Here is a 16,100-nt window from a genome sequence, read left to right as displayed (position 1 = left end):
ATACCAAGTATGTGATCATGAAGAACAAAAGTTTAGGAATCGCATTTAGAACAGACAAAGGGCAAACAAGCTTATTACTAGTGGATATCCTCAGCAAGTGCAGGAACTTTAATCATTTGTAGTTCATCCTGACCAATGTGTACTTGTGTTGCTAATTCTTTTAGTTTTATGGTCTAGGTGAGTATTTGACTTTAAAGCCTTTGCTCCCAAGATAAACTGTAATAGAGAATCATGATTGCAAGATGTGCAGATTTTGTTTTAAAATAACATTTCTTTGCAATAGTAAATACATCTTGAAATGGAAGATAGATGTGTCTTAATGGATCAGAAACCCATAAGACAAATAAAACCAAAATGAGTTGCATTTTTAGTTATAAAAATAATCCATTGATTCAACATTTATATTCCCTTATTCATAAGATGATAAATTATTGCATGTTAAGAAAATTGCCTTAGGTAAAAGTCAGAAGTGTTGCTCCCAATGTCAAGAGAGCTAACATTTCATCTCTGAAATATAGTTTCAGTACCTAGGATGTCAAGAACTGTGACTGTATAAACCTTTAAAACTTTGTAAGAGGAAGAGTAAATTAATGTGATACTTTGGAAGCAAGAAACATCATAAAGCAAAAGGGGGGGCGGGAGGAGAAGTAGCCATTAAATCTTCCTTCTTCAAGAAGAGTACAAAACCATTTCAAGAATTGTCCATGCTGCATGGAAGAAGAGAAGAACCAGATGGAGCTTTGAACAGGGGCTTTAAGGCAGCCTGCTCCTAAGAAATGGGGGGAGAGGGGAAGACAAACAAACAGCAACAAAACAAACAAACCAACCAACCCGCAACTGCACAGCACAACTTACACCACACAAGGGGCTTCCCCCAAGCTCTTTAAAATAAAGGCAGGCAATCAAAAGAGGCCATGGTACCTTGCTAAAATATGTTGCCAATTTTGACTCGCCCTCATGGTGAACAGGTGAAATGTGTTAGCTTAAACTACTTCACAGTTTCCCTTTGCACAATTACTGTATTTCATATGATGTGTGATAATTTAAGTGGTCATATAAATTCAAATTCACGAGTTTTTAACATCTTTGTATGTTTTTTAACATCTTGGTATTGCATAACCCCTTTGGCAATTTTGTATTTGAGATAGATATGGAAATATGAGAAACCTGTGTACCACTTTTTAGTAAGTATATGTTGAAGGAATAGACGAGGGAGCTGAAGTTTGCCGATAGAGAAAAGATCAGGCATAAGAATAATGTGTTAGGTAGAGATAAAGTACCTTAGGCCTATCTGTAGAGGCTTGGAAAGGTTACATGGTAATGCTTTCTTAACTTCACATTATTACTTCACTTCTTTGAGCTACTTGTTTTTATAATAACTGCAAAAATTTACATTTTTATAGACCTGTGTTTAAATACATGTATGTACTTAATATATGTATGCATGTTGGCATGGTTTAGCCCCAGCCAGCAACTAAGCACCACGCAGCCCTCACTCACTCCCCCTGCCCCGGTGGGATGGGGGAGAGAATGGGAGGAGTAAGAGTGAGAAACACTCCTGGGTTGAGATAAGAACAGTTTAATAATTGAAGTAAAGTAAAATACTAATGATAATAATAACAGTATAATAATGATGATAATAATAATATACGAAGCAAGTGATGCACAATGCAATTGCTCACCACCCGCCGACCGATACCCAGCCAGTTCCCGAGCAGCGATCGCTGCCCCCCGGCCAACCCCCCCCAGTTTCTATACTGAGCATGACGTCATATGGTATGGAATAGCCCTTGGGTCAGTTTGGATCAACTATTCTGGCTGTGCCCCCTCCCAGCTTCTTGTGCACCTGGCAGAGCATGGGAAGCTGAAAAGTCCTTGACTAGCATAAGCAGTACTCAGCAACAACTAAAAACATCAGTGTGTTATCAACATTCTTCTCCTACTAAATCCAAAACACAGCACTATGCCTGCTGCTAGGAAGAAAATTAACTCTATCCCAGCCGAAACCAGGTCACATGTATAGAAGTCGGTATAGAAGGTATGTAAGAATATACTGTATGTTCATATATCCTGTTCAATAATTTTTGAAACCATAGTTAAAGTTTAGGTTTAATAAGTACTGAGTTCAAAGTATACATATTAAAAATTAAAAAGAACAATTTGGGAGAAAATAGAAACAAGTGAACGACTACATTTTTAAAATGTGGATTTCAAAACTAGTACAAACATTCTCAAACTTACAAAGCCATTTCCCTATTTCTGCTTAAAATCAGAAGTGATACATGCTAAATTTGATTTGATTCTTCGCTGTTAGAAAGTTAGTGCTTAGAGTTAGTGTTTGGGGTGAAATACGTTGTCAATAGAATTACTTCCTTAATTTGTAGAGAATGGTTTCATAATCATTCTAACTGGAGAGGTTATGAGCTGCCAGCTGGTATCAGATACTGTGACTGGCTATAAATAAGCAGGAAATGAGAAAAGGGAAAGAAGGAGCCGCAAAGTTACTTGCTGAAGGTTTGTATTAGTTTTCAGGCTTAAGCAGGGTGATGGGATCTGAGGGCTGGAGAGGTCCCCCAAGGTGTCTCCTCCTTCTCGGTGTCAGGGAAGGCTGTTTTTGAAGTATAGCATATTAGCTACGTGCACAAATACTGCATTTTGAAGCTGAGTATTAGAATGACTTGCAATATCATGGTTTTCTCATCTCGTGAACTGAGGATGAAGGAATGCCGCCTCTGGGCGCTGAGGGTACTGCCAGGCCTGACTGTCCCTGCCTGGCCTCCCTCAGGGCTCCCAGACCCTGCCCATGGCCCAGGACCCCATGCCAGCCCCCCGGGGCCGGCCAGCCCTGTCCTTGCAACACCGCAGCAGGGCTGCTCTCCAGCTCCCCAAAATCGGTCCCACTCATGGGCTGACAGCCTCAGGCTTGCTGCTTCCCCAGGGAGGTGACGGATGCCCGGGGCCGGGGCTGCCCCCCAGGCTGCCCTGCTCCCGGTAGTGGCGGTGTGACAGGCCCTGGCTGCCAGGCCCTGCCCTGCTGCCCCGGGGAGCCATGGGGTCCCGGCCCCAGGGAGCCCCCAGCCCCTGCAGCACCCTGACGCCCTGAACCTTGCTCCGAGACGTGCGCTCTCAGGATCTTCCAGACTGTTTCAGCCTTAATTTTCTGAATGTCAGGAGACAAAGGAGTCCAAAGGAAGCTGAGTAAGTTAGCTGTAGTAAGTTTGAAGTATAAAAGATGATTACTTCTTTTTCTTCTTCAGTGGTGGACTTGGCAGTGTTAGGTTAATGGTTGGACTGGATGATCTTAAAGGTCTTTTCCAACCTAAACGATTCTATGATTCTATGAAAATGTTTTTAAGTTCACACAGGAATTACCTGTAGTTCCCCTCATGGCCTGCAGTGTTTTTGTCCATTACTTATCTCTTCCTTTCAAAGCTTATCCCACTAGCAGACAAAAATTAAGCGTCCCCCTTCTGCCCCCCAAATCCCTGTTGTTTGCCGTATACTTTCATCTGAACATCTGCTGTAGGGAAGCGGGATTTGATGGACAATTTTTATTTATGTGGACTAAAGATGTGCTGGTACATGCAGTCAATATTGCTTTTTTCACAAAGAAGCCCTTGATTGTCTGCATAAGCATCATCTAATACATGACATCATTTGTGCTGCTGGGCCCCAGCAGGGAAAATGGGTGGAAGAGGCAGCTCCTGCATCAGTATCAGGAGGAAGAAGTTGTCCTCCTCTGTCCTCACCTGCCTCTTCTTCTGCGTCCTCCTTTATCAGCTGCAAAAGTCACTTGCCACTGTATGTATTTAGGCAACGTCATCCAGTTCTGCCTGTGTTTCTGAGAAGCTTTTTCCTAATTGTTTGTCACAGAATTCAATGGGAATGTGATTTGCTGGAGGGTGTAGTTACTCAAATTGTCCAATTTAAGGAGTGTTACCCAAACCATTGGTAGCAACTAGGGAGGGGAGGTCTCTTTTAGGCCACTGGATGGTGAGTGCCTTTCCAGCCTGGCCACTCTTTTCAAGGCTGCAATAGGTTTTAAATTCCAATTACAAGAAAACCAGAATTAGTGTTTATCTCATTTAAGGTTTTAAACATTTGTTTCTTTTGTGCAACTTGCATCAAAAGGCCACTTCTAAGTCACAAACCAAAACCGAGGCGTGACCTATATTGAAAGAGCTTTGCCAGCAAGCCTGCAGCCATAGGTATGGGAAGCACAGGACATGTAAGCTACTGTTCAGTGTCAACCATCAGGCATGTCTTACCAACACAGACATGCTGCAAGACTGAGTCGTACTAGGTAAACCATGTTTTTACTGGAACAACGTTTTTTGTTGGAAGGTGACCAGTTTTTACCCTTTGGTGCATACAGGTTTATTGGCAGGCTTGGCCTTTTTAAGATACTGGTATTTCTAGACCAGTAAGGCTTTAGATGAAGCATAGCTATAGCTTGAGCAAAAGCATTATCCAGTACTCTGAACTAAATAAACTATGCAAAAGGAAAAAAAGCAATCTGTATAAATTTATATATATACACATGCATTTTTGTATGGTTGCCTCTACAAAAGAAAGAAAAAGTCTGTAGAAGAATAAGAACACATACAAAAATTGTGATGTCAACCGAGTGCTGGATTTTTCCTCATGCTTCTCATTGGTTTATCTATCAAGCAGGGCTTTCGAGTTTGAGCTAGGCTTTGTTAGCATGCAGAAAATTGTGTATTGAAGGTTGCACCTTTTTTTTTTTTCTCCCCTCAATCATAAGAAGATGTGTAGAAAATCTCTTTGCAGCTTCTATGTATAAATTCTGAACTTGACCATGGTAGGACTTTGGATGCCTGTGATATTTTTCATATATAAAGTATAAAGTGTATAAAGTTTACAAAAGGGGAGTAGAGGTAGAAAGTGGTTATTACTCTACTTTTTATTGTGGTTGTTAAAATTAGTTACAGCCCAATAAGTATGTAGGTTATTATGAATTTTTGTTGAGATTGAAAAATGTGGCTGGGTTTATAAAGGAATTACTCATAATCCAGTCATGCTGAGTTTATATAAATTTTCTTATAATTCTTTTTTTTTTTTTAAGAAAAAAGCCTTTTCAAGAACTTTTCTGGGAGGATGGGGAGAAAATGGAGACAAAGTGTATGATCTGGGCAAGCTTTCCTTCTGTTTTGTCTTTTCTGATTACGGGAGAAATGGTACACCAGATTCCAGTCTCAACTGAGCGCTCAATCTTCCTCATCTATAGTTGAGTCATTTTAAAAAATGAATCATAATTTTTAATGTGGGCTAAATCTTAAGTGGTTTTTAACTTAGTATGTAAGTTTGTCTTCAGTTACGCAAAGTTCCTGTGTTAGGACCAAAAGACAGTTAAGAAAAGATCAGACACTTCAACACTTTGACTGTTACATATGCAGGTTTCTTATTTCTAGTATTATGATTTTAATTGCTTTGCCTTTATTCTGAAACAATACAACATTAGCCCTAGTCTCCTCTATATATCTATTGTTTTGGAGTCTTTCTTTTGAAACAAAATTTCTGCAGCACTCTGTGGAATCCAGCTGTTTTTCCTCCGTGTACTAGTAATAGCAATAGCTTTTCAGTTAGCAGTCTTGCATGCCATGCCTAGGCTGTTTGTTCTCCCCCAAACTCACTGGAGCATGAGGTGGGAAACCATATGTCATCCAAAGAAAGCTGTGATTCCTGGGCCACAATGTCCCCTTTTCTCCTTCCATCCCCTTGGCTAAATGAACACTGCTACATTCTGTCCAAATTGCAACAGAAGACGGGTTGAATGATAAGGGTTTAAATCCATTCAGGCAGAGGAGAGAATTGAAGGTCTCCCATGTGTTGAATGAATGCCCAAAGCACTGGGCTAACGGGTAATAAAAATAATAAAATTGTGAGAATAAAAAACCAAGGTGTTTCATGAAACAAACTTTGTATTTAAAGCTACCTGAAATTCATACTGTGCCAGCCACATACTGTGCCATATCTTTGCAGATAAGATAGGATTTAAGCACTACAGTGACAGGCTATGTGCTACATCTACACATAATTTAGAAACTGTCTCTCTTGAGGAGAGCTTGGAATACAGAGACTTAGACAAAGAAGGAATTTGTCCTTGATTTAAAAAACATATGAGAGTTATCCAATGGAATTTAAGACCATGTTTGTATTTTAACATGAGTGGTGCTTATGAATTTACTGAGATGGCTCACAAAGTGGTAAGGTGCTAAGTTATGCAGAATATCTGTAGTTGGAGGTAACAGTGAGAACACAGGTTCTGGTTTAATGCTTGTGTTTACACCACCATTTTCCAGTGAGTATGTAGATGATTTGGATCAGACTAAGTAAACTGTAATGGAACCCATAGCATTGTTGTTATTTGCTAGTTAGGAAGCTTAGGGAAAAAAGTTAGGAAAACTTCCTAGTTACTTCTATATATAATTTCTGGAACTTTTTGTCTATTTTTGATGGAAAGCATTTACTTGATTTTTTTCAAAGTAGAATTGAGAGCATTTTATTGGAGTTTCTCATTTTTATTGGCATAGAGCTTTACAAGATGTCCTGGTTTTGGCTGGAACAGAGTTAATTTTCCTCTTAGTAGCAGGTTTAGTGCTGTGTTTTGGATTTAGTAGGAGAAGAATGTTGATAACACACTGATGTTTTAGTTGTTGCTGAGTACTGCTTATGCTAGTCAAGGACTTTTCAGCTTCCCGTGCTCTGCCAGGTGCACAAGAAACTGGGAGGGGGCACAGCCAGAAGAGTTGATCCAAACTGACCCAAGGGCTGTTCCATACCATATGATGTCATGCTCAGTATAGAAACTGGGGGGGGTTGGCCGGGGAGCAGCGATCGCTGCTTGGGAACTGTCTGGGTATCGGTCGGCGGGTGGTGAGCAATTGCATTGTGCATCACTTGCTTTGGATATTATTATTATTATTATTATCATTAGTATTTTACTTTATTTCAATTATTAAACTGTTCTTATCTCAACCCAGGAGTGTTTCTCACTCTTACTCCTCCCATTCTCTCCCCCATCCCATCGGGGCAGGGCGAGTGAGCGAGCGGCTGCGTGGTGCTTAGTTGCTGGTTGGGGCTAAACCACAACACAAGACAATGCCTCTTGTATTTTTTTTTTTCTTTTTTTTTTTAATGTGTGTTATTTTGAAGGTGATCCCCAAATAAGAGTGAAACTTGAAAATTATCCTATTCTTCTTATCGTTTTAGGTTAACTTAGTATTAGGACCATGTTCCATCTTTAATAGTTTGCCTACTAGAGGCTGGGGAAAGAGAATTAATTTTTCAGAGAAATGCCAGCACTGTTGAAGAGTACGCATGCAGAAGATTGGCAGTTGGCGTTTGACTTAAAATATTGATATGTCATTTTGTAGCATTTTAAAATATCTCAATTCATGTTAGTTTGGATACTGTCACATGAACTGAAAAAAAGATTGAATGACCGTGAACAAAAGATTGTGAAAAATGGTTCTGCCTTGGCTGTGAAATGTATGTTGTGGTGCTCATAATAAATACAGCTCCTGTCCAGAATGTGGAAATCTCTTGAAGAGTTTTGCTGGGCAACCAAAGCAGAATTTATATCCACAGACCTTTTTTCTTGACAGTTGCTTCAAGTATGGAATTAGCTATGCTTTTTGAATGTGACTGCTTTAAGTTCATGCACAAAAAAGGTGAATAGTTGTGTTGTTGCCGGAATAGAGGATATTTGCACTTGACTGAGTGAACAGAATTAAAAGCAAAGATTTAATTTATTTTTAATAAGTAACATAACACAGGTTTTTGGTTTTAATTACAGTTGCATAGGCATAATGCTCATTTAGTTGAATGGAATTTATCTGGCAAAATGTGAAATGAAAGAAGCATGGTCATTGCTGGGACAAGACCTCAGGACACTGTTGGAAAATTGCTAGGAAGTGGGCCATTTCTATTTTGTTTATTTATTTACTTATTATTTTCTTTGGATAATAAAAGGTGTGTGGGGAGACCTTACTGTCTTTCTGTTTGGTGAGTGTTTAACTGCTTTCCTCCAAACTTCAGAAAAACAATTTTTAGCATGAGGTTCAGTCACTGCTGTCATGCATCTGCTCATTTCACACTGCCACTGTCATGATTATTGACGTCATTATCATAAGATGCAATGATTTTTGTATACAACCTTGTATATGACTACTGAAAAACTTATTTAAATAATAGACGTCAAGTAAACCAGAATTTTTTGTTAGTCATCAATCTGTGTACGTATCCTAATCAGTAAATATCAAAACCATCAGCTTCTAATTACATTTCTTAATAAAATTTTTCTTAACGTATTTATTCTTTTTTATTGGTTTTTGTCTTTTTCACATAAAGTTGTAATATTTGCTGTATTTTAAATGACACAGCAATAAGACTATAGATGGCTTTATCAAGTAAATATTTGCTGTGACTGCCCATGAAACCAGCTAAACTCCGTTAGTTACAGTTGACAGTAACATTGACATACATCCCATTAGTGAAAATAAACTATTTTATTGATGCCAGGCATAGTCTTGGGTGTTTTCATCTAGGAAAATTTCATAAAATGATGAACATTGGGAAAAGCCATTCTTATTACAGTCCAAACTGTGTACAGGGGTGGGGGAGAAACAACTCCTCCAGCACCTCCTAAAACTGAATTTTACTGGTGTCCTGTTTATAGCTGTTAGACTGTTACAAAGCTATTTTTCAAATCCTTTGCTGCTGTATTTTCTCCTTCCGGATCACATAATTTACTGAATGTACTTATTTAGAGTCAGGTTTAAGGTGCTGAATTTCTTTTAAGAACTATTACAATGCTATATTTTGCTGACATAATTAAAAAGTCAGTAAGACTAGGTCCTAATGTTTGTAAATTTAAGCGTCTAATTGCTCATGTGATAGTCTTGTTCTTGGTCCACTCTTTGCTTCTCTCCTTTCCTTCCAGTTTTTGTTGTAGAAGCCATTAAGTTTACCTGTTTTCTTCTGTAATGCATCTGCTACTCGTTACTAGTTCATGGTTTACTTCAGTGTTGTGGCCGTTATGCACTCTACTGCATTTTAAAGAAAAAATTGAGTTACAATTATTTTTGTTGTATTGCTGAGATATTTAAAAGATGGTTGTGTGCATGATGTATTCTAAGTGAATCTGAGTATTTCTGAGCATTTTGTGTTTACTTGCTGATTTTTACAGTATTTGGTGAGAGGGTACAGTGTGTTCTCATTTTGTTTGTGTCCACAGCTCTCATACAGCTAGAGAAAATTACTAATGTGCATTGAGAAAAGCTATTAGCAGTTTGATTGTTATTTCTTTAATTACAGTTCCTATTATGTAAATCAGTTTTCTGTATTTTCATTTTCTCTCTCTTTATTCTTCATCCAGATTCCACCAAGAAAATTAAGGATGTCTTAGAAGAGTTCCATGGCAGTGGTGTGTTAGCAAAATACAATCCTGAAGGGGTAATTCTTCTTCTTTCTTCAATGGTCAGAAATTATGGAGAAAAATATTTACAAATGTTGTAGCAAATCTGAGCATTTGAAGTAGAAGATTATTTGTAAATCAGCTGTTTGGGGTATTTGAAACTGTTTGGAAAACAAAAATATGAATATTTTTAAAAACTAAAAGTTTATAAATATCACATTAGACAGACCTGCTTAATAATTTAGATAAAATCACATTTTCTTTTCTAAGACTTAAACAGACACCAAAAAAACCCAAACTTATGGTAAGGTTAAGATGCTTCACAATTCTTTTCAAAGATTGGAAAAGTTAAGCATCATTTCAAAAAATAGAAAAGTAAAATCTGTTCAGTTAAGATTTCTTTTTAAATTCTGTTTCTCTTATGTTGTTTCTGGTAGTGAGATCCTCATTATTAAAGGGGAATTTTTTTCTGATGTTATGAAACAAAGAATTCAGCTGAAAAAAAAAGTGTGTGTATGTGTGCATTGTCACTATAGATCACTGCTAGACAAAATATTCTGTTTTGGCTGGTAGAAGAAGCCACATTGTTTTCTTTTGTTATCCTCAATTGCAATTTGTATCTGCTTAGCACATCCTAATAGTGTGATTCAAAATGTAGCTAAATAAAAACCTGTTTCAGTAATGTTTCCAGTAGTATTGTTTCTAACTATGCTTGCATTATGTGGAGTTCAGAGTAGAAAAATGTGCTAACTGTTGTGAAAATTAGTTGATCTTATATTTCAGGATGTAAAAGACAGGAATTATTGTCAAATAAGGTAGTTATAACTCATTAAGTATTGAAAAATTCTTTGACACTTTGAACTTTGCAAAGCATAATGTTGGTCATTTTAGTTAGTTTCTGAGGAAAATATTTCATAGTTCAGTAAAACAATATGAGTTGATCTCTTAAATCATCATCTTAAATCTCCATTATTTTATTTAATTAGAATAATAGACTATAAAAAGATTGGAATGCTGTGATCATCTAATTTATTCTCCAATGTAATGGAGGCTGTAGGACCTCCCTTCATTGATTCCTGTTAGAAAGTACACACTTCTGTTTTTCTTAGAAAAGTATGAACTGTTGATTTACAAACTCAGTGCTTGCTCTTTTTTTTTTTTTTTACTTTTGCAGTTTTATTTGTGCTCATAGTGGATGAGATAAAATGGTCTTGATTTATTCATATTTTTTCTAGAAATTCCGCACTTTTCAGTCATCATACAGTAGTTTCAATTTTGTGAAGTGTAACCTTTTAAAGCACAAAGTAATTATTTTTTATATACGCAATTCTGTATTTTATGCATATTTAAATAACATGTCACCATGTAGGTAACACATTATCAAATTATCAGTGTTGATGTATAGGCAAATCAGTATTTAAAGTTGTGAGATTACTCTTTTAACAAAGTCATTCTTCCAATTTGGGGGTATGTGGAGGATGAGTCATGGCAAAAAGTGATCAGTATGGACACCTGGGACAACTGCTCTGACTGAAGCCAGGTGAATTGGCAGAATTTGTGCAAAGCTGGAATTAATAAACACAGCTGATCCTGAGCTGAGTCTGACTCTGTATGGTGTTTCCCAGAGTTCTTCATTTCACAGCGATTTGTTTGTAGAATCGTACCAATGTACTGCAACATCCAGGGATTATAGAGCAGCCCAGCACCCAAGCCAGTGAGCAGGATGGGAGGACGGAAGGAAGGAGGGAGTGCAAGTCAGACACCCTGTGGTGGCTTCAGTGTCTTCAGCAGGGATCAAGCTATTCACTACTACTGGGTCAATGCTGGATGCAGGCTAAACCTGACAGCTTTTGCACTTTGCTGTTTAGCACCTAAACTTCAGGGAGTGCAACATACGGAAAACACAGCCAGCAGCAAAGCTACTTTTGGATCTAGTAGGATTTATTAGCTCAGGTTTCATGCTGTAAGCTGGTGAACCGGAAGCCAAGTGGCTGAAATTTCCTCTGCAGTTGAGTGACTATTCCAAGTCAGATGGAACTGCCTTTGCACAGGTGTGTCTGTATTTTTGGCATGCATTCAACCTGCTACTTGGATAAACTCTTTACAGAATGATTTTCAAGTTGATTGTATCTGGTCGGATTAGGACTCCATGACTTGGGTGTACTATTTAAGTAATTAATTATGATCTGTAAATGAGATGACAAAAATTGACTGATCCAGCTGAAGTCAGTCATAGTGCAGGTTTTTACTTCCACATATTATAGACAGCATTTCTGTTCTGTTGTTGTGTTTTGTAGAGGATATCATTATGTTTCCATTTTGGCTCTTTATTTCCTAGATCATTATCTCATAGGCACTCCAAGTATTTTTCAAATCCTTTCAATATTCTAAAGGTCGTACCAGTTTTTTACCAATAAACATGGAGCATAAAGTTATGGCAGATTTAGCAGTATGATATATTTATGTACTTAAGAAAAAGCCTTAAGAACTTGCTCTTTCAAGCTTCTCCCTACTTAAAAGGTTCAGGAATTTATTCTACTCCATTGCTTCTGTGTTGCAGTTTTTTATCACAAGCTGATTTAATGGGACACAAATAGCAAAATAAAAGCTATTGGTATTTGAAGCTTGTTACCTGAAGCCATCTGGTTTGTTTTTCCATTATCTTAATACCTTGTCGAGTGAATGGTTTTTGGGCTTAGTGGAAATGATGTATCTATTTATCAGAAGGTCATCCAGTATGGGGAGTTAATTTATGGAGCTTTTACTCTCTGCTTTCAGTAGAGGGGAGGTGACTAAAATTTCTACAAATGCTACTGAACCTCTGCCCTTCCACCTTCTTCTATAAGTCAATGTCAAATATGTAATTAAGACTAGATTTTATACCTGATGTAAGACACAGGTAGGTTAAGATCAGCTTCCTGGAAAGCTGTGATTATAAATAGTCTTCCGTCATTTGAGATTTATCTAAATTAATTAACTTAAGCCATTTCATTTTGAGGGGAACACTGAATAGGCTAGCAAAAATTAGGAAAGCATATGGAGCTAAAGACTGTATCCAGATGGGCAGTAAGTACACATCAATGTGTGCTTGTAGTCCCACTGTCATCATCCTTTTTGAGGGATCTGTTAGAGTGCATCATCATAATTTTCTTGTTTACCTGCTTACCTACTTACCATCTAGAGCTCTTAGGGTTAATGAGTGCGTGAAGAGTGAGGGTGGAGGGTGCGTGGAGGGGTCTCAGCCAGACAAACAGTCAGGGTGCAGCTTGTGTCTGCACGTGGATCAGGGCAGTGCTCCAGAGTTCCACAGTTCGGATGTGGATGAAAAGAATAAATGTGCATATGCAGAAAGACCAGGAAAACAAAAATTTCCACAAAGGTTATGACAACGAGTGCATGACACAAGGCACATTCCATGATCTGATCTGCCCAGAGAGGTGAAGCCCCAGTTTGGCAGAATGTTTGCAGTCAGGCTGCAATCATCTGCCTACTCCAAAGAATTTTTGCATTTTTGGAAGTAGTACAGATACCTCTAAGAAGCTTTCTCCAGGGTCCTTCTGATTTCCAGAGGTTTTAAGGTTTTTCTAACTTAACTCTGTGAACTTACCAAAGATATGTCTGGTAACTCCAGTTTAGCACAAGTCTGGCACAATCGGTGTAATTTATGCAGAGAATACAACTGTGTTTATGATTTTAAGGTAGTACCTCTTAGTGGGAAGTAGTGATAGCAGTTTGTGATTAAGGTAGAAAATTAATATGGCACCTTTATTAAAAGGGGTAAAAATTATTAGAAACTAAAGCAGCATATAATGATGACTTTTGTGATAGTGCTTGCTAGTGTTTATAGAATCATAGAATCATTTAGGTTGGAAAAGACCCTTAAGAGCATTGAGTCCAACCATAAACCTAATACTGCGAAGTCCACCACTAAACCATGTCCCTAAGCACCACATCTACACGTCTTTTAAATATCTCCAGGGATGGTGACTCAACCACTTCCCTTGGGAAGCTTGTTTCAATGCTTCATAACCCTTTTGGTACAGAAATTTTTCCTAATGCTCGATCTAAACTTCCCCGTCACAACTTGAGACCATTTCCTCTTGTCCTATCACTTGTTACTTGGCTGACACCCACCTCACTACACCCTCCTTTCAGGTAGTTGTAGAGAATGATAACATCTCCCCTCAGCCTTTCCTCCAGACTAATCAACCCCAGTTCCTTTAGCCACTCCTGTAAGACTTGTGCTCCAGACCCTTCACCAGCTTTGTTGCCCATCTTTGGACAAACTCCAACACCTCAATGTCTTTCTTGTAGTGAGGGGCCCAAAACTGAACACAGTATTTAAGGTGAGGTCTTGCCAGTGCCGAGTGCAAAGGGACGATCACTTCCCTGCTCCTGCTGGCCACGCTATTCCTGACACAAGCCAGGATACTGTTGGCCTTCTTGGCCACCTGGGCACACTGCCAGCTCATGTTCAGCTGGCTGCCGACCAACACCCCTAATCCTTTTCCATCAGGCAGCTTTCCAGCCACTCTTCCCCAAGCCTGTAGCATTGCACAGAGTTGTTGTGGCCAAAGTGCAGGACCCGGCACTTGGCCTTGTTGAACCTCATACAATAGGCCTTGGCCTATTGATCCAGCTTGTCTAGATCCCTTTGTAGAGCCTTCCTACCCTTGAGCAGATCAACACTCCCACCGAACTTTGTGTCATCTGTAAACTTACTCAATCCCCTTGTCCGGATCATTGATAAAGATATTAAACAGAACTGGCCCCAATACTGAGCCCTAGGGAACATCACTTGTGACTGGCTGCCAGCTGGATTTAACTTCATTCACCGCAATTCTTTGGGCCCAGCCATCCAGCCATTTTTTCACCCAATGAAGAGTATGCCCGTCCAAGCCATGAGCAGCCAGTTTCTTCAGGAGAGTGCAGTGTCAAAGGCTTTACTAAAGTCCAGGTAAACAAAATCCACAGCCTTTCCCTCATCCCCTAAGTGGGTCACCTTGTTGCAGAAGGAGATCAGGTTAGACAAGCAGGACCTGCCTTTCATAAACCCGTGCTGACTGGGCCTGATCGCCTGGTTGTCCTGTATGTGCTGTGGGAAGGAACTCGGGATGATCTGCTCCACAACCTTCCCTGGTACCGAGGTTAGACTGACAGGCCCGTAGTTCCCTGGACCCTCCTTCCAACCTCTCTTGTAGATGGGTATCACATTTGCTAACCTCCAGTCAACTGGGACCTCCCTGGTTAGCCAGGACTGCTGACAAATAATTGAAAGTGGCTTGGTGAGCACTTCTGCCAGGTCCCTCAGTACCCTTGGGTGGATCCCATCTGGCCCCATAGAGTTGCGTGTGTCTAAGCGGTGTAGCAGGTTGCTAACTGTTTTCCGTTGGATTATGGGGGCTTCATTCTGTTCCCCGTCCCTGTCTTCCAGCTCAGGGGGCTTGGTACCCTGGGAACAATTGGTCTTGTTATTAAAGACTGAGTCAAAGAAGGCATTAAGTACCTCATCCTTATCCTCATCCTTTGTCACTGTGTTTCCCCCCTCATCCAATAAAGGATGGAGATTCTCCTTAGCTCTCCTTCTGTTGTTAATGTATTTATAGAATTTATTGCATTCACTTCTGATTAAGTTGTTTCATTAACAACTATTCTTGGCAACAAGTAGTCTTTTATGGTTTTTTAAAGTACACAGGGATGAAAGACAAACATTGTATTTACTTTTTTTTTTCCATTGGTTAGCTGTCATTGCATGGTTAAAAATAAATTGCTTGCACTCGCTAATCAAGACTAGAATGCTGACTTGAACCATTTTCTTGACATATGTGCTAATGCAAGAAAATGGGGTATTCTAACTAATGTCTTAAACCTGTTCATCTACATCACTAACCTTTCAACAAAAATAGTTCTACTATAAAAACAGAGCCTGAGTGTTACAACACTGCACTAATGTATGTATGTTCTTTCTTTCCTTGCATGCATTACAGAAACAAGATATACTTAATCAAGTAAGTAATCTTAATTTGATTTTTTTTTCCTTTTGTTATGCATAGGAGCAGTATCTTTTATTTTGTAGGCTTCCATTGAGATGTCACTTATTAATAAATGCTGCATGTGGCTATTCTGTCATATAATAGACAAATACTTAAAGCTGAGAGCAAAAAGCACTGATTTTCTGCTGGCAGACTTTTTTACTAGGTGAATTTCATTTTTGTCAATCACAGTACATAATTTTGGTAGCATTAATTGGGACAAATATGAAAAATAAGTTAAGAGCAAGTAATTAACTTGTTCCATACTTGTCACAGAAATTTCTGCTTACTAGTGAGATCTTATAATGGTTTGTATTATTCTGAAATGACAATAACACATCCCAGATAAAAATATTAAATACTGTTTCTATAACCATGTAATACTATTTATATGTAGTAGGCTTAAAATTGCAGATTTTATAATTTGAATAAGGCTTATAGTGTGCTTTAAGCGATTGTGACTGCAGCAATTGCCAGATAAATGGTTAAAGAGCTGATCATCAACCCAAGACTCTACCCCTGAGAAGCTTCAGTAGCCTAAAACCAGGTATAAAAATACAATGAAAAAAAAAAAAACAACCCAACCCTAGGAAGAAGGACTAATCAAATGAACTAGTTTTTTAAATGAC

At 38.7% G+C, this 16,100-nt stretch overlaps 1 protein-coding gene across 6 annotated transcripts in view; it reads left to right on the top strand.

Moving 5' to 3' along the window:
- DGKB (diacylglycerol kinase beta) overlaps window positions 1-16,100 on the top strand; it is a 331,752-nt gene that overhangs the window by 25,122 nt on the left and 290,530 nt on the right. For 3 of the 6 annotated variants that reach the window (XM_075706285.1, XM_075706283.1, XM_075706288.1), the window contains exons 2-3: window positions 9,401-9,477; window positions 15,427-15,447. In XM_075706285.1, coding sequence (XP_075562400.1) covers window positions 9,401-9,477; window positions 15,427-15,447 — 98 coding nt within the window. The remainder of the gene's footprint in view (window positions 1-9,400; window positions 9,478-15,426; window positions 15,448-16,100) is intronic. The other 3 variants (XM_075706287.1, XM_075706284.1, XM_075706289.1) reach the window with 1 other exon arrangement.

The sequence above is a fragment of the Pelecanus crispus genome, chromosome 2 (assembly GCF_030463565.1).
Source record: "Pelecanus crispus isolate bPelCri1 chromosome 2, bPelCri1.pri, whole genome shotgun sequence".
Classification (NCBI taxonomy): domain Eukaryota; kingdom Metazoa; phylum Chordata; class Aves; order Pelecaniformes; family Pelecanidae; genus Pelecanus; species Pelecanus crispus.
Note: the sequence above shows the minus strand (reverse complement) of the source record. Positions and strands in the feature narration are given on the sequence as shown.